This window comes from Laetiporus sulphureus (assembly GCF_001632365.1).
Source record: "Laetiporus sulphureus 93-53 unplaced genomic scaffold LAESUscaffold_56, whole genome shotgun sequence".
In the NCBI taxonomy this organism is placed as follows: Eukaryota; Fungi; Basidiomycota; class Agaricomycetes; order Polyporales; family Laetiporaceae; genus Laetiporus; species Laetiporus sulphureus.
The window spans coordinates 55254-78098 of record NW_024468565.1 but is presented as its reverse complement, the minus strand read 5'-3'; the positions used below and the strand labels follow the sequence as shown (position 1 = coordinate 78098).

At 47.9% G+C, this 22845-nt stretch overlaps 4 protein-coding genes across 4 annotated transcripts; 2 read left to right on the top strand and 2 right to left on the bottom strand.

Moving 5' to 3' along the window:
• Positions 1-7875: 7875 nt before the first annotated feature.
• On the bottom strand, positions 7876-9950 carry LAESUDRAFT_763455 (uncharacterized protein; the record flags this gene model as incomplete). Its single annotated transcript, XM_040913259.1, has 7 exons — positions 7876-8180; positions 8228-8371; positions 8841-8881; positions 8932-9419; positions 9481-9642; positions 9696-9821; positions 9885-9950. The coding sequence occupies 7 exons, from the start codon at positions 9948-9950 to the stop codon at positions 7876-7878; spliced, it is 1332 nt and encodes a 443-aa protein (XP_040759461.1).
• A 1030-nt stretch (positions 9951-10980) lies between these two features.
• On the bottom strand, positions 10981-11578 carry LAESUDRAFT_763454 (uncharacterized protein; the record flags this gene model as incomplete). Its single annotated transcript, XM_040913258.1, has 2 exons — positions 10981-11346; positions 11402-11578. 2 exons carry the CDS (start codon positions 11576-11578, stop codon positions 10981-10983), a joined length of 543 nt encoding a protein of 180 aa, XP_040759460.1.
• Positions 11579-15538: 3960 nt separating this feature from the next.
• On the top strand, positions 15539-15740 carry LAESUDRAFT_663270 (uncharacterized protein; the record flags this gene model as incomplete). Its single annotated transcript, XM_040905048.1, has 2 exons — positions 15539-15633; positions 15686-15740. 2 exons carry the CDS (start codon positions 15539-15541, stop codon positions 15738-15740), a joined length of 150 nt encoding a protein of 49 aa, XP_040759459.1.
• A 3123-nt stretch (positions 15741-18863) lies between these two features.
• Positions 18864-20403, top strand: LAESUDRAFT_763453 (uncharacterized protein; the record flags this gene model as incomplete). Its single annotated transcript, XM_040913257.1, has 3 exons — positions 18864-19434; positions 19496-19606; positions 19676-20403. 3 exons carry the CDS (start codon positions 18864-18866, stop codon positions 20401-20403), a joined length of 1410 nt encoding a protein of 469 aa, XP_040759458.1.
• Between the last annotated feature and the right edge of the window lie 2442 nt (positions 20404-22845).

Here is a 22845-nt window from a genome sequence, read left to right as displayed (position 1 = left end):
AATGTGGTTGCTCAACGATTCCATTCACTCGTGAGTTGTAGCCACTTATCCGGATGTGCTTGACGTGATATTTCTTCTCCAGATAGGCTGCTGCTTTTACGAATGGCGTGTCATTGTTGGTTACAATTTCTGATAGCGCCCCCCAGTGACAGAGTATATCTTCGAAAATCCAATCGCCGAGGGTCTTTGCCATTTTTGCTCGAAGCATACAGAACTCAGGATAGTGGGTGAGCAAACACCGACCCTGCACAATGTACTTGAATCCGTTTGAGGGCGGCATATGCATTGTGTCGATATATATCTTCACAAATATCGGGGCTGGAATCGCAACAATCGGTGGAATGAGAATCTGGTGAATCTGTCACTTTTGACATATTACACAAGTCTTGACGAACCAAGCGATGTTGGCCATGACGTCCAGCCACCAAAAGCATTCGCGAATTAACGACCGAGTCAGAAAAATGCCTCGATGTCCAAGTTTGTCATGTGCTCCAGCGAGGACCCGCAGTCGGTTTTCTGGTAATATGACTAGCTTGTGCGATCCTTGTCCATCTTTCCTCCAGAGACGTCTGTCGCATTTGAAGAAGTGGACCGCATACTTGAGCATTCGATCATATTCTTTGTCCGAGTAATTCTCCGGTTGCTGCAACATTTCTAGCCAGTCAGTAATTAGAGCAATAAGATGGTCATTCCATCTGGCTTGTGCAGATCGTGAAATGTCCTTGTAGCTGACCACCTTCAGGTCCTGAGTATTTTGCATGGTTTCTAATCCATCATCATTTTGAGTTAGAAGCACAAAAACTGATTGCGTGGCTGGCTCCTCTTCCGTTCGAAAAATCGACCATTCTCGGTCGACGGCAGATTGCTCGGAAGCTGTGCTCAGGGAAGCACTTGATGCATAAAGCCGTTCATGCGATCCACCCAGTCATTGAAGTTGGTGTCCTTGATCAGCTCTGGTGGTGGGTCGCCTTGCTGTCTCGGTCGGTGTGATAATCCATCTAGACCATGCATGACTCCTGGGATGTGGACTAGTCGGAACTGGTACATGAGCATCGCAATGACCCAACGATTAGCGCTTGCACTCGGAGCAATGTCTGGGTTCTGCAACATGCCCTTAATGTACTTTGCATTCACTTCGACTATCAGGTTGCAAATGCTGATTAGATAGACCTTGAGTGCTCGCAATGCACGATATAGATCGTAGAGCTCGAGCTTCGATTGCGAAAACCTCTTCTCATGGTCGTTGAGCGTGATAGACCCAAACCGATTGAAAAACCACTTTTTCGATCTGTCAGTTGCACCTTGGCACAACTGATATCTGACTGCGATCAGAGACGTGTCCACTGCAAGAATAACTGGTGCTGACAAGTCGTAATCAATTGCTCGCAAAGCTGGCGACTCCAATAATGCCTGCTTCAGGTCTTCCATCGCTTTGAGCTGCACCTTGTCGAATTCGAATGAAACTCCTTTTTGAGTAAGCTGCACAAGTGAGTGCGCTCGCTTTGCAAAGTCCCTGATAAAGATCCTCGCAACTCCGATCGTGCCTAGAAAAGCTCGAACTTTCGATAGGTCCTTGCATGGGCCCCAATTTCTGACTGTCCAGACTCGCGATTCATCTGGCAATCATCCAATTGGAGTACACCTGTGTCCGACAACCGTGATCTCTTCGGCACATAGTGTTAACTTCGTTCCCGAGAAGGTACCTCCAGCATACTTCATTTGCTGCACAATGTGATTAAGATTCTGGAAGTGTTCCCAGATGAATCGTCAAATGCCATCGTTGCCTGCGATCATCTCGAAGCTTCCATCCAAATTGAGATATCTAGTCACTGGACCTTTGACTGGGACATCATCGATGTACGGCATGGTGAATGCAGGGATTTCTGATTGCAAAATGTACATGACATCATCGTGAAAGATCGGCACCGAGTTTGTCCATCTCATCGGAAGGGTGACGAGTCGCAAAGCACCAAAAGGCATCTGGAACATGGTGAGGTCACGTGATGTCTCCGCTATGAGTCTCTCATCGTATCCAACATATAGATCGAGCATGGCTCCACAGGCGTGACCGCTGAACTGCTCTGCTAGATGCTTTGAAGTCGGCGTAACTCCTGAGTGCTGGATTGTGATGACGTTAAGTGGTTCGAGACTGTGAACAAGTTGCAGAGACTTTTCATCCTTCTTTATGATGCAGAACCATCGCGATCGATATAAGAAGTTTGAGAGCTCGTAGACTCTGGCATCCAGCTTCTTCTTGATAATCGCGCAGACTTCCTTGTAAATGACCGGTGGAATCGGAATGTTCCGCTGAACCCATGGCTGATGTGGGATGACTGAAAAATCGATCGGTGGGAAATACTGCAACTTGAATCGTCCTTGCTCGGAATCGCTCTGATCGAATGCCTGATTGTGCAGACACATGAATGCGTGCATGAGAGCTTACTCTTCTGGCCATAAGAATTCTGGCTGGTGCACCACATCCAAAGCCTCCATGCATTCCTTCGTATAGTGACCGATTGGAAAGAATGGAGCCGGCCGCTCTGGAAGCTTAGATAGGTGTCGCAAAGGATCTCCAACGATTCGTCGAACGATTCAGAATTGCTCAGGTACCGATGCAATTACTGGTCAAGTTTTTAGCGTGACTGGCTTGTACTTTTTCTTGATCACAGCATAGCCTGCTCTCGAGCTTGACTCTAGATCACAATTGTGACCTACGATCATCTGTAGCAGTCACAAAGTCAAGGTTCGAGGGGTCAGTCAAAAATCTGAGGTGACTGTGTACAATGATGATACTGCATCGAGGGCCTGTCCTGAGGCTCGCAAATAGCTTGACTGAACAGAAACGGGATTGGAAGATATGACTGGGGAATAGGCTGATATAATAGGGGTATTTGTGCTGCTTACATCAATGATTACTGCCATTCCGCTGCTTTCGGTACTCATATCTTCCATTAGTGAAAACCCAGATCCTTCGATCACAAATGCTGTGCCCTGACTTGTGGTGGTCCTCTTGGTATCGTAGATATCATTGCGACTCTTCCTGTGTTGGGACATACGATTATAACTGTCTGATTCTCATCGAAGAAGTTGCGCACCACACTCTTGGTGAGCACGTCAAATGGTCGTCCTAAAAGAATATCGTATGCGGCTGTGCGAATGACGTGGATTTGCAAGTAGAGGACGATATCTCTGACTTGGAATGGTACGTTGCGAATGAGTCCGAGCGACTGGTCGACTTCTCCGTTCGCAGACTGCATGCTGAGCTTTATTGTCAGATCGTAAATAAGCTCCAGCGAGAGGCAGACATCTTCCGACATTGCGACAATCTGGCATCCTGGATCTAGGATCGCCTGTACTCGCTCCTTGTTGTCGATGAGGGCGACTATCGATCGCAATGCATGCGAGTCTTTTGCGACTGTCAACTGTTCTGGCTCTTCTCCAATGTGAACGTGCTTCAAGTAGGCATCATATGGATCAGGAATGACTGATCCCGTTGCTGCTAAAGGCTCCCCTTGACAGGTGAACTCTTCCTCCTGTCCAATTGTAGAACCGCTGTCTTCCGCATTCTCGAAGATCGTCGCCATTCCAGTCGCACCTGGAGGTACTACTCGCTTTGGTGTGCATGCTTCATGATACTTGTTGCGCACGTCTGGCAATATTGACAGCAACTCCTCCATGGACAATGTTACTGCTGATGACTTCATCGATCGCTCGAAAACTGTAGTCGCAAGCTCTGGCTGGTAGACTGGCGGTGCATTGCGATAAGCTGCATCTCGTGCTCCAGGCTTTGATGCTTGCCCGAAATTACACGTGTTCGGTGGAACATATACTGCGTCTCGGACTGATCGGTAAGGATGCTCTGGAACTGGGTCTGCGACTACTGGCATAGACGAACTCGGTGCGCTCTCAGTGGCCTTCTCTGGCTCCGCCTGAGGCTTCTGCTGTTCGGGTGCCTTCTCAGACTGTGCTGGCTTTGTGGCTGCTCCTGCCGGTCGCCTCAGTGGCATATGAACTCCGTCGAAGACTGGTCATGATCACTTTAGATTGAACAACTCTTGCTCCAGAGCTTCGATCCTATCTTCTGCACCTATCGAGAATGAGCTGGCTTTGTCTTCCAAGACCTCAAATAGATTCGCTGCTGAGACCGATGGCATGACTGGGGTCTGGTTGCGCCTGTGCCACTCATAAATCTGATCACGAATCGTGATGCCTGGAATTGTGTGAGGGATGAAGGTGCCGTTCGGTAGGACAACTTTTTCGGCTGCATTTTGCATGCACTTGCCGCTCTTTATGTCCTCCTTGACATGCTTGCATGTTCCAATCCTACCTCCGGCTTCTCCGCAATAGTGGCAGAATCCACTCGGATTTCCATTTGTGATAGGTGCTCTGCTTGCTGCTGCAGTTTGCCTCCCATTCTGCTTCGCAATTCCCCTCGTCGCAGCTGCTGTGAGCATCTGAACTGACTTGACCAAGCTTTTGATGAGCAAGGAAATATTCTCGCTCTTGATCACCGATGGGCTGCTAGTCGAAGCAGTCACATTTGGCTTTACTGTGGTCGGCCCTGTGCTAGTGCCGTGCAACACAAACTTTGCTGCCTCATAGACATCGTTTACCGAGTAGGGATCATCTGGATAATGGTCTGGCTGCTTCAGCTGTAGGCGTTGCGAAATCCGATTCCATAGCTCCGGTGAAAATCCTCGAACGAATGCGCGATTGCGTTCCGACTCCGAAATGTGAGTCTTTTCAATGAGAAACGAGGTGATGGCTAGGAACTCTCGATGATAGTTCCCTAGTTCGGTGATGGTCTGAATTCCCAGTCAGGCTCGCTTTCTGACTAAGAGATCCATGTCTCGCACTTTCCACTTTCACTCTGTATCTGCCCCTGGATACAGCTCCTGGATGGCTTGTCGCAAATCGACATAGGTCTTCGTTCGATCGGTATATTCAGGAAGTGACTCAACGAGATCGGCAACGTCTATATTGAGGTAACGTTTCATCCATAGCTTCTTTTCCGCTTCGGTGTTTACTTGGCAATGCATAAATAGGATTTCTAGGTTGTCGAAGAAGCGAAAGAGAGTTCTTGGCTGATCAGGATCGAAGGTAGGTGCCGATCGATCATCACAGAACAGCATCTGATTGGTTATTACAGTTTCCATCATAACTGTGGCTGTGATGGTCGATAAATTAGGTGTTTGAGATGGGTTCTTGACTGGATTCGATGCTTGTTCGGCTGCGAAAGCTGCTTCTAGCTCATCTAGAAGGGTTCTAAGCGGGATTTCTTGTGATGAAGCCTTGGAGATGTGTTCTGACTGGGCTTCTACTGTCGAAGACTCAGACGAATGGTGCGATAGCGGGGTAAGCGAACTAAGTGGACTGGGGATTCTAGAAGCTGGTGATGTCGATCACGAAGCTGAGGAACGTGTTTCGAATGATGGAGATGGTCGAAAATTGGCTAAGTGTGGTCGGCCTTCTTCTGCTCGCTCGAATCTGGCCCTCTGAAACTCGTGAAGTCACCTAAGTCTTGGATTGAATGACGAGAAGGCTTCTTCGTCCAATGTTTCACCTATTGTGGTAATCCCGACTCTGTTTCAAGGGGATACTGAACTCCTTCTTTGGTTTCTGATTGTAAGGCTGATCACTCAGTGCTGTGAAACTTTAAATCCTCTCCACCCCTCGCAGTGGGCTCCAGAAATGATATGCTCAACTGTGTCCTGGCCGTGAGCAGTGCTCCTAACCAAACCCCTACTGGTGGAAGGCAAACCAGGGCTCTGTCCATCCGCGATCCCTTTGGGCTACGGTCACAGGAAACTTTGGATGATAATGCAGTGACGGGTGGCTTTGAGTCGTTCGGCTGTGATGCTTGAAACTGAGTCAGATTGTCAAAGGTTCTGGATCGGTGAGTGTCAGACTCGACTGTAGGGAGGTTTCCTACCGGAAAACAGTCAAATGCTGGAATGCGGGGATGTGTGGATGTAGAATGCGATTGGTGACTCCTGTACTCGCGAACTGTAGTGGCTGAAGGTCTGGGCTGGGGCACGAGGACCTTCTATATCTGGAAAGTGCTGGTCAAGCACCGATGAGCAATCCCTAACTGCCTCCGAACTGGGTCAAGCACCGACGAGCAACCTCTAACTGCCTCTGAACTGGGTCAAGCGCTGATGAGCAACCTCTAACTGCCTTCGAACTAGGTCAAGCACCGACGATGAACCCCTAACTGCTTCTGAACTGGAACGAGCGCTGACGATGAAGCCCTGAGCACTTTCGAACTGGAATGAGCACCGACGATGAAGCCCTGAGTGCCTCCGAACTGGAACGAGTGCCGACGATGAACTTCTGGGTGCTAGCGAGGCTATGGGATCCGATGAGGATGGAATCTTGGTTTGAGACTCGTGACTGGTGATGTGCGAGCAAAATGCGATGGCGTGAGATACGAGAATGCGATAATGTGACTTATCTGGCTGAAACTCGAGTCGAGCTAGAGACCACTGCTGAGAGTGCTGCCTTTCTCGGTGTCGAGAATCCCAGAGATGTAAAATGTGATCACAATAGATGTAGACGTAGTCGGGCACGACGTCCTAGTGTAGACAAGATGAGAACTGAGCACTGCTGCATGGGGAACTTCGTCTAAAACTCTCTTATTATTCCTATGTACAGTGTAGATTATATAGTGGATCGGAAATGAGCCAGCTGAGTCACTGAAACATGTTTCCGATCATGCATTGTGTTTTCGATCCATTGAAACCTGTTGCAGAGCTCGTCCCTGCCCCCTCTCCATATCATACATTCGGTGAACTGGAAGTCCTGCCCTGCCAGGGTTCATCGGTCCACTACCCAGTCGCGTTCTGCTTTCACACTGCCTCTTGTAATTGGCTATGCTTCCTCGTGGCTCGCTCATTATTTTTGCGCCTCATGTTCACCTTCTGACCCCTTCATGTGGTGCCGTGTTCTCAGGCTGTCAGTAAGGTCTTCTTTGCTCACTTTGGACCATTCCGGCTCAGTGTTTGTCTTTCCAGATCGTGGCGACTTGCTATCCGATTGTGCAATAGTCGGACACAGTTTCTGGCATTTTCCGACTGCAGAATACCTCGGTGCGTATCAACATATTTGATTCCAGCCCCAGTCAGAATGGTGACAACAACCAACCTAATTGCGAGTCGAGCTGAAGTGTTGCCGAAGCGCCGTGAACAGGTCACAAGAATCCAGAACGCAGTCTACGAAGCCAGAAGAGAAGCAGCCAGATGATTCGAGCGAGTCCACAAGAATGCGATCAAGGATTTTGACTTCAAGCGTGGAGACCTAGTCTTGGTTCAGCATATGCAGGACAAGGCACTCAATCAGAAAATGAGACCGCACTATATTGGACCATATATTGTGCTGTTTTGCAATCGGGGAGGAGCATACGTGCTCTGCGAGTTGGATGGAGCAGTATTGGACTGACCAATTGCTGCATTCAGGGTGGTGCCCTTTGCGACAAGGAAGAAGATTGCAATCACAGAAGAAATGTTGAACGCATCGGAAAACAGATTGAAGGAGATGCACCAGGCGGACGACCAAGGAGAAGAGGAACCAGATGAAGAACAAGAAGATGAGGAGGCAGGGGAAGAAGATGAAGGACCGCAGGACCAGTACAATGCAAATGAGTCGGAATAGACAAGTATAAGGATTTGAACAAGACTATCGTATTCGGTGGCAAATTTCTTAATATTTCGGTCAGACAAGATCATGCAAGGCTTTTCGGCACACAGTTTATTCAAGATGACTAACTAATACACTTGCTCCACACGCGCGGAGGGAGAGATCACGAAAGAGATGTGAAGAAATATGTGGATGGCCCACTTTGCATCGCCTCAGCCCAAGCCCAGCACACCAATGAAGTCACGACTTGCGAGCCCTCAAGGCATGGTTCTCCTCGAGGAGCTGTTGTGAAAGCTCAATCATCTGCTCAAGTTGCGTACTAGCTGCAGAGGGCTTGATGACAGCTGTCAAAACGTGAATCAGCTCTGACTTCATGGTCGCAACCTTGGAGGAGCCCTTTGCATGAGATTTGCCTTTCGATGAGCATGGCTTGAGGACCTTGGTTGATGGAACAACGATGGTGTCAGTGTGGGTGTGCTGCATCATGATGTCATCAGGGTCAGAGTCTTCAAAGCGAGGACGCTTGGGAGGCCTGTCGAAATGATCTAAAGAAACTGTTAGCAAAGAAGTAATGATGCAGAAAAAAATATACCACGCAGTGGTGGAGGAATCACCAGCTTACAATGAGAAGGCCCGGCAGTGCCCTTCTCTTGCTTGACGGTCACAACCTCAGGTGCATCTTCAGCATCGAACTCAACATCGGGCTTGGGCATGTCGGGTAAGGTATGGGCCAGACCTGGAGGGAGGTCAGTTAGCCAGGAACAAAATGAGAAAGGAAGGGGGCCTATGAAGGCATGGGGTCAGAGCAATCGCAGTCTCATATTCATCAATCGGTGTGTCCAGCGAAAGCTTGAGCTCTGCAGCATAATCACTGCCGGCAGTGTTTGCATCATGCATCTGCTTGTCGTAGTCACCCTGGTGACTGGAAGCCTTCGCAATCACTGAAGCATCTGACATCTTGGGCAGTGGCCAGTCCCTTTGATGGTACAGCTTCTTTAGTGAAAGCCAGCCATCAGCATCGTCAATGTCAGAGACCGTATCGCACATTCACCACTTGCAGGCCTTGTGGTCATGGTGACACTTGCGGCATTTAGGATGAAACTCACTTAACGTGCAAGTATGAGACACCTTGTCAGAAAGAAGGCAGTAGTGACACTAGAAAGAGGAGTTAGCAATGGAAAAGCGTGGGCCAGGCAAGCACTTACCAAAAAAGCGATAGATGGCTTCTGCCAAGCTGGAAGATACTCTGAAGGAAGGGAGCGATCACAAAAGATGCACACAGGCATGTGCACATACTGGTCCTCTGAGGTCGTAGTCATTTTGGAAGCTTTGATAGACTTGCGACTGCGGCCCTTGCCCTTCTTCAAATGCACTGAAGACAAGTTGGGGATCGTGCCACCTATGAACTTGACCTCGTCACTGTCACTGTCATCCTCATTGTTGCTGGAGAGCTCGATGGTCTCGGAGACATGTGCAGAGGGAAGTTTATTGACCATGGTAGCGAGTGGAGAATCAACCTCCATGGCTGCAGTATCGGAGTCAGAAGGAGGGTTGATAGTGACCGGGTTGGCTGCACGAGCCTGAAACTCGAACTTAGGGACAGGATCACCAAGAGCAGCAGAAGCCATGACAGGCATGGCCACCACAGAAAAAGAGGCCAGAGCAACTGAGAGAAGAGTATCGTCGACGCCGGTGGAAGCGGTTGGAGAGTCAGAGGCCGCAACCTCCCCAGTATCAGAAAAAGTATGTGCAAAAGCCTCAGCCACTGGAGGGGGGCTCAGTTCCTAGAGAGATTCAAAGGATCATGTTAGTAGAGGACAAGAGATCACAGTCCAGCACACGCACCTTGTTCACTGAGAAGGCAGCAGCCCGCTCAGGCGAGATCAACTCTGCGCACCACGATAGCCACAACGGTTGAACGAAGGAGTCAAGATGCACCTGGGCTTTTTGGCAAGACTGGGTATAGCGTGTTTGCAATACCAAGTCTGAAAAGGCACGAAGATCATGCTAGAGAAGGGAGCAAGTTAGCCAGCTGCGAGTACGACAGAGCGTTCATTTACCAGGGCAGAAAGGAACTCACGTATCAGGAATTCAGAATCCACAGCTGGATCTAGAGGCTCTGCCTCATGCAACACCTTCCAAGTGGAGTAAATGACGCCCATGACAGCATCCTTCGAGTCCGCCGCCTAGGTGTCAAGGAAAGAAGTTAGCGCTGCAAAAAGCTCAAAAGGTTTAGAGGACAGGCGTACCTTGTGTGGAGAAGTGACTGGAGTTGCAGGACATTGAGAGGATGATGGAGTAGTGGGGTCACCCATCAAGGAGCTGAGAGATCAAGGAAGAGGGAGAGGTGAGTTAGGCGCCATTGCAGAAAATTTTAAACTGGCCAAGCTCAAACACGTGAACACGTCGTTAAAACCTCGCGGTATCATCCTCTACCATGCGGTAGAGCCAGTCGGCTTTCTCAGGAGGCTGGTTTTAGTGACTCAGACAGAACTTCTATTGCAGGACCAAAATGCGAGCCAACTCTGATCGAAGCCACTCAAAAACAATGGATTCACGGCACCACGCCAGAGGCGAACGCAGTCGGACTATTGTACATGAGAAAGCGGAGTATACGAAGGACAAATCGAGATGATTTTAGGCTACACGGCTTGCCCATTCATGGCCAGGAAGGTCTTCAAGAACTGGAGGCACTCACAAATGCGAGTCACCTCCACAACCAGTCACGTGCACTCCTGTTTATAGATCTTGACCAACAGGGCATTGGGAATGGCCAGCCCACGAACTTTGCTAAGAATTCTCTCAGTCTCTGCAAGTGAGTTGGCATCTGTGATCATGAAAGGGACAACATCAGTATGACAGTATTTGCGATCGAAAGAAAAGAGGAACGTACTAGCAGGAACCTGAACAAATGAGCACTTGAGGTGCAACATTTGGCAGCAAATGCAAGCCTGCCCACTGTGGTCAGAGGGCATGATCATACAGTCACTGTCCACCAGGCACTTGGAGCACTGATGGCCGGAGCGTAAGCAATGAGCCAAATATAAAGAAAGCGACCAGACACACCCTGGTATGCGACCACGGCTTGCTGAAGCTCAGAAATGCGACCTGCACACACTTTGGGAGAGTGTGGATGGTGACGTAGTACTCGCACAGTGTATCTGACTCGGAAGACTTGGTGGTAACCACGGACAATGCTGTACTCACGACTCATGCCGAACGTGACTGCACCCTCGGAGTCGCTGCAACAACTTCAGGTTCATGCTTGACCGCATCCTGAAGAATCTCTGCCATAGCATGAGACACAGCGGAAGAAGAAGGAACGTGTCAGCTATCATAGTCTATTCACCAGCAGTCAATCGGGATGGTCTGCCCAAGGAATGTACGGTCGTGCCGATCTACAAAAATGTCATTTGCCATGTACGCCATTAAGAAGTGGTCGCAAGTATGGTCGCGACCTTCAGGAAACTTGTCAAAATCACCATGGTCTGCAGCCTCGACGATCTCTTGCATGATCTCAGCCATCACAGCAGGAGAACGACTTGGGTCAGCAGTCCCGACAGCCTCAGAATAACCTCTCAGGGAGGAAGGGACTACTGCTGGGATCCAATCAAAGTCAGGGCTTGCATTCAGCACAAGCCAGTCATACACCAAATTGACCTCATACAGCAAACCCTTGGCACGGTTCAGATAGTCACAGGTCATGCATAACTGGAAGGCCGCAGTGCTAACCGTCAGAAGGCAGATTGCGACACGGAATATTTACCTCGTAAGCGAAAAATGATGTGGCCCAGCCCTGCCAGATCAACGCATGAGCATCAGGAGTGGGCGACATGAAAACGAGATTGTCCAGGTGCTGCAGTAGCAAAATGCAAGCACCGTCAATGGGATAGAGACTGTGAGCGTGAGTAGCAAGGCTGAAGACACCATCAGTGTGGGACATAGCGGTGAAGAACTGGGAACCGACAGCCAGGTCATGCTATCTAAAAGTATGCAAGCCTGATGAACTGAGGACAGTCCAGATCTCAGAATGGGGAAGATGATATGCACTGAGATATTCTGTGATCAAAAAATGCCAGAAACTGTGTCTGACTATCACACAATCAGATAGTGAGTCGCCACGATCCAGAAAGACAAACACTGAGCCAAAACAGTCCAGAGTGGGCAAAGAAGACCTGACTGATAGCCTGGGAACATGGCACTGCATGAAGGGGTCAGGAGGTGAACATGAGGTGTGAAAATAACGAGCGAGCCACGAGGAAGCATAGCCGATTACAAGGTGCAGCGTGAAAGTGGAATGCGACCGGGTAGCAGACTGACAGACCCTGACAGGGCCAGACTTCCAGTTCACCAAATGTATGATATGGGGAGGGGGCAGGTATGGGCTCTGCGACAGGTTTCAATGGATCGGAAACACAATGTATGATCAGAAACACGTTTCAGTGACTCAGCTGGCTCATTTCTGATCCACTATATAATCTACACTGTACATAGAAATAATAAGAGAGTTTTAGATGGAGTTTTTCCCATGCAGCAGTGCTCAGTTCTCATCTTGTCTATGCTAGGGCATCATGCCTGACTATGTCTATGTCTATTGCGATCATATTCTACATGTCTGGGATTCTCGACACTGAGAGAGGCAGCACTCAGAGCAGTGGCCTCTAGCTCGACTCGAGTTTCAGCCAGATAAGTCACATTATCGCATTCTCGTATCTCACGCCATCGCATTTTGCTCGCATGCCACCAGTCACGAGTCTCAAACCAGGATTCCATCCCCATTAGATCCCATAGCCTCACTAGCGCCCAGGAGTTCATCGTCGGTGCTCATTCCCATTCGAAAGTGCTCAGGGCTTCATTGTCAGTGCTCGTCCCAGCTCAGAGACAGTTAGGGGTTGCTCATTGGCACTTGACCCAGTTCAGAGGCAGTTAGGGGTTGCTCATCGGCACTTGACCAGCACTTTCCAGATATAGAAGGTCCTCATGCCCCAGCCCAGACCTTCAGCCACTACAGTTCGTGAGTACGGAAGTCGCCAATCGCATTCTACACCCACACACCCCCGCATTCCAGCATTTGACTGTTTCCTGATCAGAGGCGTCCATACAGTCGAGTCCGACACTCACCAATCCAGAACCTTTGACAATCCGACTCCGTTTCAAGCATCACAGTCAAATGACTCATGGCTGCCCGTCACTGCGTTATCATCTGAAGTTTTCTGCGATCATAGCCCAAAGGGACCGTGGACGGACAGAGCCTCAGTTCACCTTCCACCAGTAGGGGGTTTGATTAGGAGCGCTGCTCATGGCCAGGACGTGGTTGAGCATATCATCGTATCCTCTTATCATAGATGGAAGGCTCACTGGTATCAAGATGCATGAACTTGGTGGCATCGTGTGGACCGTATGGATGAAAACTGGTGCCCCCTTCTTCCCAAGCTTGTGGAGGCTTATCTCTGCTGGCAGGAAAACTCGTTGTCATCATGTCACAGCCATTTCCTTGAAGAATCACTATATGACTTCGACATCGATGTACTTGACATGTACACTCTCATATCCTCAATTCACATTCACCATTGCGAGGACATCAACTCACCTGCAGAAGCTCTCATCCTCAATGGCTACCTCGACACTACACCTGCTTCCCCCTTCCTTGCTATTTCATTCAAGATGCTGGAACTCTTCCACTGCATTTGACTTTTCAAGGCTTCCTTTAGCATGGAGGCCTGCACGAAGTTTTTGTGCCACTACTATAAGGTATGCTATTGTCTCATTCTAGAGATGGCTTGCTAATGGTTCTTTACAGTGCCTGCAAGCTCATCGAGAAGTCTCTCGGGAGGGACTCACTTAATTAACGTGTACTCAATGCATGCCCGGCATGTGCGTATGAGGTACAGTGACTCACAAAACTGTTGATAAGATTGCTTACCTTGACTTGTATAGTAAATATCTCCTCAACCCCTGGGTTGAATAAATTGCCTAAGAGCCCATTTGAAATCCTATCATCGTGGCTTCCCAATGCAACTCTGTTTACATTTTTAACCTATTTTGATTCCAAGATATTGGATACTCTTTGAGGGCCACTCTTATCAACAGTTTTGTGGCACACACATAAGCTCTCAGAAAATTGTGATTTTTGATGTGTTGACAGGGTTCCTTGTGGAAATATTAATTGGATGTTTATGTTTCAACATGAACAATATACAAACAGCCATACACAACTGTTCACACTCAACCAATATCATGCCAAAAGCTGTTGCTACTGAAACTGTTAACCATGTCATCGCTTTGCTTCAGAATGGCAAATTTCTTCAAGAATTGAAGCTTTGACTGGGATACACTATTCTACCATCAGTAAACTGTGCTCCACACACTGCCCCACCATTCCTAAGGCCAAAGGAGGGTGTCCTTCCCTTCTTACTACTGCCAATCTTTGCTATGCTACTCGACTTATTGAGACTGGCAAGGCTACCACATCTCCTGCTGTGGCCAGAGCTCCTGAAGATGTTACTGAGAGGGTTGTCAATGCAGAGACAGTGTGAAGAGGGTTGAAGAAGGCAGGAATGAAGGCTGTAGTGAAGCGAAAAAGGCCTTTACTCTCTGCAAGGCATCAAAAGGAGAGGATGAACTTCGCTTTGGCTCACCAGTATTGGACTGTAGAGGACTGGAGAAGGGTGGTATGGTCAGATAAGACAAAGATTCACAGGATGGAATCAGATGAAAGGAAATGGATGTGGAAGAAGCTGGGAGAGAGCCTCAGTGATAGGTTGGTGAAAGGGACCCAGAAGTTTGAAGGTGGATCCTTGATGATGTGAGGCTGTATGGGCTGGGATGGTGTGGGGTATGCCTGCAAGATTGATGGCAGGATGGATGCAGACCTTTATGTCAGCATTCTGGAGGATGAGCTGCAGAATAGCCTGGAAAATTGGGGCAAAACTGTGGAGATGTGGTGTTCCAGCAAGACAATGACCCCAAGCACACCAGCAAGAAGGCCAAGGATTGGTTCAAAGACCATGATTTCAACCATGATATGGCCCTCTCAATCCCCAGATCTCAATCCCATAGAGCATCCGTGAGGTCACCTCAAAAGGAAGCTTGCAAAGTATCAGGATCCACCAAAGAGAATTACTGAGTTGTGGGAAAGGGTAGAGAAGGAATGGGAGGCTATTGGAAAAGAAGTGTGTCAGAATCTGATTGAAAGTATGCCAAGGAGGGTGGATGCAGTTGTGAAGGCAAAGGGAGGCTATACCAAGTACTGAAAGTATGAGTTTTGTAGAACCTGAATATGTGCCACAAAACTGTTGAGAAGAGTGGTCCTCAAAGAGTATCAAATAACTTGGGATCAAAATATGCTACAAATATAAAAAATCGGCATTGGAAAGCCATGATAATAGACTTTCCAATGAGCTCTTATGCAATTTATTCAGCCCAGTGGTTGAGGAGGTATTTACCATACAAGTTGAAGTAAGCAATCTTATCAACAGTTTTGTGGGTCACTGTATGTCTTAGTCGACTGCATCATTCTTTAATTTTCACAAGGTTCATTGAAAAGCTCAAAGGTGAGCCTAAGCTATGATGGTGCTGTATGTTCAGCATGGATGGCAACAACTCCCTCAAGCGAATCGCACAAGTCAGTGAATGTCACCGAGGAGATACATGAGTCTTCGAAGAAAGTGATTATTACCTGCCAGACAAGTTCATCAACCACTTTGCTGGTGAGGTCAAGGGTGACGCATGCAAGCAGCAAAGCAATCATGTCAGCAACTCATTGCAAGATGACGTCGATGGTGACACAAGCGACAAAGAGGATCAATATGACAATGAAGAGGGCAACTCCACGGATGGTGCAGATGAAGTCACATCATTCATGAAGAACTGAAAAGCAGCTGCGTCGGAAGGTAAGAAGTGAATGTGGGGTATATTCGAGGAGACAGGAATATTTGCAAGTGCATGCCATCATGGCTTTATCTTATGGATATGCGACATGATGAGGAGCGGTGAACTGTAAGTTATATCTTTGGATTGCTATAAGCTGAGCTAACTATGTGACTCAAAGTGCAAAGTATCCACTCACGATAATAGCTAAGATGGTTGCCATTCTCGAAGATTGAAGCCTGAGACACTATAACATTGGGTGCAGCTTCGAAGAAACAATCAAGTGAAGCTCCCTCGATCCTGAATGGCAGTGGCTGCTGTGCTGCATGATCATCAATGCATTCCATAGATATACACACAACTATGCATGTCAGACCAAGAATCACCCAAATGTCATCAAAGGGACAGGCCTCAAAGACGGTGAGACTCTCAAACACATGTTTAGTGCATCGAACAGTCTTGCTCCAGTGACTCGGTATGCCTCTGCTTACCGTCGACATGTCTACATCGATAAGTACTTCTGTTAATGGGATGATGAGAAGTACGTGAGCCTTAGCATGATGATCTACAATAATTATATTCAAGCCCTCAATGTCATCGAGATGGAGTCCATTGCTGTTGTCAAATCGATGCAATCACTAGATGTCAAGAAAGAAGACCTTGTGCAGTGGCGTGCAGAAGAGCACCACTACTTTCAGACTCTCAGACAGGAGTCACTCTGGGATGTATATGTGGTGGCATATCTTGAGAAGTTACAGGAGTGGCGAAGCGTACATACTCAAGTTGAGACCAATGCAGGTCTCTTCCTCACTTCCATTCAATCTCACTATACATTCATCTTACCGACTGCTGAAAATGTTGACTACTATGCTGAAGTTTCACGTACACAGAAGCTGGAGACAAGGTGTTGATATCTTGAGGAACGCGAGCATACCTTGTCGCTGATATGCTCAACTGCACTCTGGCTGCCAGCTACCTCCTATCCCTTCAGGGAAGATAGATCAGAGCTGTCCATCTCCATTCACCTTGGGCTGCAGTCACAGGAACTTCAGCTGATAACGCTTTGAGGGGTGGCTGTGAGTCATTCGGCATTGTGCTTGAAACAGAGTGATGAGTGGTGATTCAGACTAGAGGAGTGTCCCTGACTCTAGATGAGTTGAGAAGAGGATAGGATGTGCAGATCAAATAAAGGGGACAGGACATGCTTCAGATGAATGGGTTGTCGAGGATCGAGGATCGAGTGGTGATGTGGGTCTCTGGCTGACTAATCTTGTGGCTTGGGCACTATATGCAGCTCTCCCCAGCACTACAGAGGGGGTTTGGGCACTCTCTAGATCTCTGGGACATCTATGCAGCTCTTCCCAGCACTAGGGATGAGACCCTGGTGCTTGCTGAGGCTACAGAGTCTGATGGGGATGGGAATCCAAGTTGCTAGAGCTCATGACTGGTGGTGTTGAGAGGGAAAATGAGGTGGCGTGAGGAGAAAAATGTGATAACGTGACTTTACTGGGCACTTTCCGAGTTGTGCGGTGAGCCACTTATGAGTAGTGCTGCCCGGTGCAGTTTCAAGAGCTAACTAGACATGATATGGAGATGTAGACAAGTGAGACTGAATAGGGCATGCTGCCCTATCAAGAATATGTCGTAGAACTGAAATCTGAAGGGTGAACTCCTCGTTGTTTTTGTGATAGGTACATAGGCCATTATATAGGTGTAGAATAGCTGTCACAGATTTTCACCACAAAGTCCACACGTGACTTTACTCACACCACAGATCACGTGCTTCACCAATATCCCACACCACTCAGCCACAGACGCGACATGTAGGGATCAGGTGATAGTCTACATCACATGTTATGGTCCAGACCTGTGGATGATATGGTCAGACCTGTCTATTCCAGGATACAATAGAGGCACCCATTTGGAAACAAAGGGAACAAGGACTATTGTTACGCATTGGCCCTCCGCTTCCTATTAGTTTAGCCAGAAGCCAGATAGGCATGATGTTCTCACCGGAGAACAAAGGGAAAACAAGATAGGCACAATGTTTGCACACGCTGCTGTGGCAGCCATCGATCTTTCCACTTATTGTTCTACTTCCGGACATTCCATTGTTTCATGTACGGCCATTAGCTTATACCCGTAGATAGGTAGCTTAGGTAAGATAGCCCGCTGTACATGTATATAAGACCAGCATGTAGAGGAGGAAACCTCAGATTGTTTTTCCTCGTCTACTACCCAGTCGACTACTGAGCTTTCCAAGCTCCACTATATATCTATAATCTTTCAGACACTTGCTTCACAGCTAGTGAGTGTTAGGCTCTTTAGCCACCTTTAGGGATCAGGGGAATCAGGGCGTCACGTTCCACGTGACCATTCTTTTGTGACATCAGAAACAATCTGACATTTTCTGCACCCCTGCTTAGTGTTCAACACAAGTGGCCACGTATTTTCAGTGCAAGCAGTTTCAGCTGTAGCACGCAGCTTTTTTGACATACATTTCAACCCGACTTCTACCAGGCGTGAGCCTCAGCAAGACACTGAGCAGCCCAAGGCAGCAAAGCGCAAGGTCACCAAGGCAGAAGATCCATTCGCCGGCTACAAATGCCTCGAAATCAACAAGGAGCGAGAAAGGCTCCTCACTCTAGCTTCACTAGGCACATCCTCTACAGACAGACAGTGCGCGGTGGCCAGAGTTGTAGACACCACACATATCAGGGTCCAAGGCATCATTCGCCAACCTCGCAGTCACACTCCCCCACTTGAATGCTACAAACTCAGAAGAGGATGCCTCACTACAGATGGTCGGAAGCCCAGACCTCCCCCAGAGATCATTACCTCCAATGCCGTTCCTCCCACAATCATCGCCCCACAGCCAGTGCGACCCCTACCCAACTTCATCAAAGTCAACACACACGCATGACCCATCTGCCCTCTTTCATCCAGAATCAGGCCCACCATCCATATCGAAACACTTAAGAAGCAGGTCTCAGCCACCTGCTTCAGATTGCAGCTGATACTAGGAGCATTCTGGGAAAGGATCGATCAGGACAAATGAAAGAAGGTACAACTCCTCGCATCAGAGTTGGACAAGGTCTGCGCAGACCTATACATGAGAACTCGTGAATACACCTTCATCGAGAAACAAGTCGTCAATATGTGCTGCCTGGAGATAGGCAGGATCAACTTCAGGGAGATAGAGAAATAGCAGAGGTTGAACGAGATCATCAGGGAGATTGGCAAAGTCAAGGACAAGCAGTACCTAGGCTTTATTTTTAACTAGACACATTTCTATCCACACAATGTCAGAATCTGGACGTGCACAAATGTTGACATTTGCACAAAGAATGCAGGACATCATGCATCCAAACATTGAGGCACATGATGGAAGCACACCTCGTGCTTCTAGACAAGCATCACCGGAGCTAACACCACAAGACTCTGCATCACAACTTGGAGGACCACCATCCCCAACTCCATCACTCCTCCCTGCCTACATACCCCCTGCATGGTCTTATGACAGGCACCAGTACGAGCATCTCGAAGATGCTATCAGGCAATCTGCACTCGGCGAAGTACCTGAATGGGTAATCATCGTCATGAAGTCACTGGTCGATAACGAGCTCAAGAAAATGTACAATGTACTCGGCGATAAGATGTACGAGCACAAAAGAATTTTTGAGGCCTCAATTGCATCAGCTCAAACAGAGCGACGACTCAAGGAAGCAGTACTCAAGTCTGAGAATGAGAAACTCTCAGACAGAATAAAGGTCCAGGATGCACACATGATCGTCCTTAATGACGAAATTACCAGTACCCAGGCAGCCATGCTAGACATGGGGAAGAAGATGATGGAACTAGGCAGCGAGAACACCAAGCTGCGTCATGAGTTAGCTTCACTCAAAGCAAGCGATGTCGCAATGACGCAAGGTCACACCTCTGGCATGGTCCAAACTGCACGTCAAGATAGCCGAACCTCCACACTACTTAGGCAAAGGAAGTCTGGAGGACTGGCTCCAACAACTCAGCATCTGGATGTGGTGGAATAAGATCAACGATGACAAATGCAAGATTACCACAGCACTGCTGCACTTAGAAGGAGGTGCATTCACTTACATGTCAGAATATGCAACAAAGGCAGCAGCACGGCAGGCACTCGGCACTTGAAAAGACTTCGTCGACATTTTCAAGGTCAACTACAGGACCCTCGACCTGGACAAAGATGCGCAACAGCACTTGAAGGAGATCTGCACAAAGACCTACCCAACCATGGTCTCCTTCGCAGAACAGTTCTGTCAATGGACCACTAAGACCAACTTAGGGCACACTGCACTCATCGGTTACATCGCTGAACATCAAAGCAAGGACGTACGCCAGGCAATGGTAACTCGAGATAGCCTAGGGATCGCAGATCCGATCACATGGCCAGAGTACCTCAACCTCTGTCTCCAACTCGAATCCAAGTTCAGGGCCGACAAGGCAGGACAGCACGGAATGGCAATCATATCATCATTGACACCAAGAGCCCCAAAGGATCCTAACGCAATGGTTGTGGACCGAGTGTCTCAACTCACTAAGGAACAAGAAGGCTGGCTGGAGAGAAAACTCTGCGTACGTTGTGGAAAGCATCCCTTCGTATTCAAGCAGAAGTGCCCTGACCCCAAGTACAAAGGCAAACTAAAAATGCCCAGACGGGGACAAGCAACAAGTAAAATATTGACACCAACAGCATCAAGCAGTTCTGACGATGGCAAGGCAAGGAAAGAAGCAGTCCGTGCCTTCCTCGCCAGCTATGACGTGAAGGAAAAGGATAAGGAGGCGGAACTGGAACCAACTGTCAAAGCAGCTAGGATCACGGAGGTGAAAAGTGACGAGGACTTTCTTCGGCGGGTTCTCTGAGGTCTGGCCAGAGTTCTCATAAACATTGTAACAGTACCTACTCGCTCTCGCATGTACCAGTTTCAGATTTTCTATATATTGCATCAACTGGTTCGTCAAATCATGCGATCGATTTACCTGTTCACCTCAAATAGGGAGTAAGGAAAGCCCAGACTGAGGTGCTCCTCGACTCAGGAGCATATTCTTGTTACATCAATCCATGGCTGGTTGATAGGTTGAATCTTGCTATGATCTCTCTCGAGAAAGAGATCAGGGTTTACAATGCAGATGCATCACACAACAAGGGTGGAACCATTAAGAAAAGGGTTCTTCTAAGTATAACTATCGGAAACCATACAAGCAGACAGAGCCTTCTTGTCACCGATATAGGACACGAAGATATTATACTAGGCATGAGTTTCCTCAAAGAGCACAATTCCAAAGTGGATTGGGGAAAACTTACCATTGAGTTCACCCGATGCCCACAATGATGTGCACCCTCACAGGTAGCAGTCCAGGAGGAGGACCTGGAAGACACAAACATCCCCCACATTGAAGATCTAATGGAGTTCGTCAGTTCCCAGAAGTTAGGTGACACTTGGAATGACATGGACAGCTTCATTAGATGGGTGTCATTATCAGAAGACCCTGATGCACAGGCCATAGCATCACTTATCATGGGTCTTGAAACCAAGAGGAATCAGGATAGAGCACCGCAAAATAAAGAACAGGACAAAGACTACTGGTCAGCCTATGTCCCCAAACACTTCCATGAGTATGGCGATGTGTTCTCCAAGAAGCAGTTGGAACGAATGCCCACCAGAAAGCCTTACGATCATCCAATCGAACTTGTTTCAGAGGCATCGTTACCATGCCTGGCAAAGTTATATCCTATGAACCTACAGGAAAGAAATTCGCTCGACACGTGGATAGACCAAGAGTTGGCCAAAGGATACATCAAGAGATCAAGGAGTCCAACAGCAGCACCCGTCTTCTTCATCAAAAAGAAAGATGGCTCACTGAGATTAGTACAAGACTACAGGAATCTCAACGCAGTAACAAAGAAGAACAAGTTCCCAATCTCACACATTTCGGACCTCATCAACAGACTCTCACAAGCTAGCATATTTACAAAGCTTGATCTGAGATGGGGTTTCAACAACATAAGGATTCAGGAAGGAGACGAAGAAAAGGCTGCCTTCATCACACATTGCGGCCTCTTCGAACCCACAGTAATGTACTTCAGTTTCTGCAACGCTCCTAGCACCTTCCAAACAATGATGAATACAGTCCTCGAGGACTTGATTCGCACTGGAAAGGTGGTAGTTTACTTAGACGACATCCTCATCTTTACGGACGATCTTGAAGAACACCGACGACTAGTAAAAGCAGTTCTACAGTGCCTCCGGGACAACGACTTGTATGCCAAACCAGAAAAATGCTTTTTTGAACAGTCCTCAATCGAGTATCTTGGCATGATCATCAGCAAGAACTCGATACAGATGGACCCTGCTAAAGTCGAAGGTGTCCTTGGCTGGCCAGCACCTACTAAGGTCAAACAAGTACAGGCCTTTTTAGGATTCGCGAATTTCTACAGGTGATTTATAAAGGACTTTGCGAAACTTGCAAGACCTTTAACACTTCTCACCTGTAAGGACGTGCCCTGGCAATGGAAGGAAGAGCAAGACCAAGCCTTCAGTGCACTCAAAATGGCATTTACATCAGCCCTGATCTTACAACTCCCCAACGACACTGCACCATACCGTCTAAAGACCAACTCCTCAGACTACGCAACTGGAGCAATACTCGAACAACTGGGAGAAGACAAGCTATGGCATCCAGTCACATACTACTCCAAATCACTCAACGAACATGAGAGAAACTATGAGATTTACGACAAAGAGATGCTCGCAATTATTTGGGTGCTGGAAGAATACTGGCACAATTTAGAAGGACACCCAGAACTCATTGAGATTTGGTCAGATCATCTCAACCTTACATACTTCTGCCAAGCACAGAAGTTATCCCGGCACCAAGCGTGCTGGGCATTATTCCTCACACGATTCAATTTTATACTTAGTCATTGACCTGGAAAGACTATGCTACGTGCTGATCCTCTGTCTAGGAGGCCAGACCATGAAAAGGGGGTAGACAGCAACAATTCAAACCAAATGCTGTTAAAACCTAAATTTTTTGCTATCAATGCGATTCAACCCGCTCATGCATCTGAAGTTGATGATGCTCAACTACTGGAAAGGATCAAGAAGGCACTCACAGATGACATGATGACCAAGGATTATCATGCGCTTTTGACTACAGAACAGCACAAATTTAGGAAAAACCTTGTGGAATGAAACTTCGAGCACGGACTGCTGCTCCACCGCGGAAAGGTTTATGTCCCTAAGGATCAACAGCTATGCCTTGACCTAATAAAACTCCATCATGACACATTACCAGCCAGAC